The sequence below is a fragment of the Nansenia antarctica genome (genome assembly GCF_963989245.1).
Source record: "Nansenia antarctica genome assembly, chromosome: 3".
NCBI lineage: Eukaryota > Metazoa > Chordata > Actinopteri > Argentiniformes > Microstomatidae > Nansenia > Nansenia antarctica.
In genome coordinates this window covers 5,853,056-5,855,555 of record NC_137688.1, presented here as the reverse complement: position 1 = coordinate 5,855,555, position 2,500 = coordinate 5,853,056, and the positions used below count along the sequence as shown (strand labels likewise).

Here is a 2,500-nt window from a genome sequence, read left to right as displayed (position 1 = left end):
CCACCACTACCTTATATGGCTTTAACCACCACTGTACCTTATATGGCTTTAACCACCACTACCTTATATGGCTTTAACCACCACTACCTTATATGGCTTTAACCACCACTGTACCTTATATGGCTTTAACCACCACTACCTTATATGGCTTTAACCACCACTGTACCTTATATGGCTTTAACCACCACTACCTTATATGGCTTTAACCACCACTACCTTATATGGCTTTAACCACCACTACCTTATATGGCTTTAACCACCACTGTACCTTATATGGCTTTAACCACCACTGTACCTTATATGGCTTTAACCACCACTGTACCTTAGATGGCTTTAACCACCACTACCTTATATGGCTTTAACCTCCACTACCTTATATATGGCTTTAACCACCACTACCTTATATGGCTTTAACCACCACGGTACCTTATATGGCAGAGTTGAGTGGCCCTCATTGGCTGCACGCCGTCTCTCACACTGGCACACCTTTATATATAAAGCCATTTTAGGCCTACTCCCCCAATATCTATGTGGTTATATTACAAGAACCCAGAGTACTTACTCCTTACGTTCCAACGACTGTTATCTGCTAAATGTCCCCGAAAGTTCGCACTGAATTCGGCAAGCACTCCTTCATGCACTTTGCACCGGCCTGGAATTGCCTTTGCCATTACAGAGCACAGAACCGGAAGGAAGTAATTTCTCTTGGAACGTTTAAAAACCTTGTGAGTAACTTGGAATCAGCCTCATATCATTCTTGCTCCTGCTTTATATGAAAGTCCCATTATATTTCACTCTATTGCTCTGACCAGATTGTATTTTGTCTATTTGTTGTTGTTGTTGATCTGGTGTTGTTTTATTGTGTAATTCTGCATTGTTTGTTTTAACTGTCGAAACTCGATGTTTTAAGCTGCTGTCTTGGCCAGGCTTCCCTCAGACAAGAGATAATTGTGTCTCAATGGGACTGACCTGGTTAAATAAAGGCTAAATAATAGTAATTATAATTACTTTGCTGTATGCTTTGGATCGTTGTCCTGTTGGAAGGTCCACCCATGTCTCATCCTCAGCATCCTGATGGATGGCAGCAGGTTCATCTCAAGAATCTCTCTGTACATGGCTCCATTCATTGTTCCTTCAATGATATGAAGTCTGCCAGTACCACGAGAGGAGAAACAGCCCCACACCATGATACTTCCACCTCTCAACTTCACTGTTGGTATAGTGTTATTCGGGTGATGTGCTGTGACATTTCTCCTCCAAACATGGTGTGTTGTGTGACAGCCAAAAAGTTAACCCTAACCCAAAAATATTGGTCTCATCTGACCAGAGTACATCCTCGCAGTAGTTCACTGGCTTGTCCAAATGTTGTTTGGCAAACCTTAAACGAGCTTCAACATGTCTTTTTTTCAGTAGTGGAGTATCAGTGGAGGCTGAGCGTGCACAGAGGCCATGGCGGTGGAGTGCATTGCCTACTGTCCTTTCTGTCACAGTTGTACCTGCTGCCTCCAAGTCCTTCTGGAGCTCTTTCCTAGTGGTCCTTGGCTCTTTGGCTACTCTTCTAAGTATCTTTCTGACTCCCTGATCAGAAATCTTGAGGAGCTCCTGTGCGTGGCCGGTTGATGGTGGAGTGATGTTGCTTCCACTTATGGATAATGCCCCAATGGTGCTTACTGGAAGATTCAGAAGTTGTGAAATACGTCTGTAGCCAATTCCATTTTCATGTTTTGCAACAATCTGGTTGCGAAGGTCGTGTGACAGCTCTTTGCTTTTACCCATCATTAGATGTTTGTTGTGTGGCACCTTGGTAACAAAAAACAAAACTTTTATAGCCCATCAATATATTCTAACCCAGCTGACATTAATTAGCACAGATTGGAGGTAGAGTTGCCTCCTAATTAGTTATGGTTTTCAGCTGGTTCCTTGCCTTTCCTTGCTGTGGTGTACTGCTTTTTCTTAGTGTGTTCAATACTTTTTTCCTGTTTCATTCCACATAACTGTATTTACATATGGACTTAAATGTTTAGATTTTTTGTCTGGATTGTTTGAGTTAATACCAAAGTCTGGTGCAAATTTCACTTGAATAGGCTCATTGGAAATACATTTACTGGACAAAATATATATATATGTTTTCAATACTTATTTCCCCCATTGTATGGATACACGCACACACACACACACACACACACACACACACACACACACACACACACACATGCGCACACGTAAACATATGGATACACACAGACATATGGATACACACACACACAGACATATGGATACACACACAGACATATGGATACACACAGACATATGGATACACACACACACACACACACACACACACACACAGACATATGGATACACACACACAGACATATGGATACACAGACATATGGATACACACAGACATATGGATACACACACACACAGACATATGGATACACACACACACACACACACACACACACACGTAAGACAACTCACCGTAGACTCCAGTGGA

At 42.0% G+C, this 2,500-nt stretch overlaps 1 protein-coding gene across 1 annotated transcript in view; it reads right to left on the bottom strand.

Annotated features, from left to right (window-relative positions):
• LOC308153223 (macro domain-containing protein CT2219-like) overlaps window positions 1-2,500 on the bottom strand; it is a gene marked incomplete at its 5' end in the record, with an annotated part of 31,456 nt that overhangs the window by 5,475 nt on the left and 23,481 nt on the right. Inside the window, 1 exon segment of the mRNA XM_080526307.1 lies at window positions 2,485-2,500. This exon segment is cut by the window's right edge and continues 15 nt beyond it. Coding sequence (XP_080382433.1) covers window positions 2,485-2,500 — 16 coding nt within the window.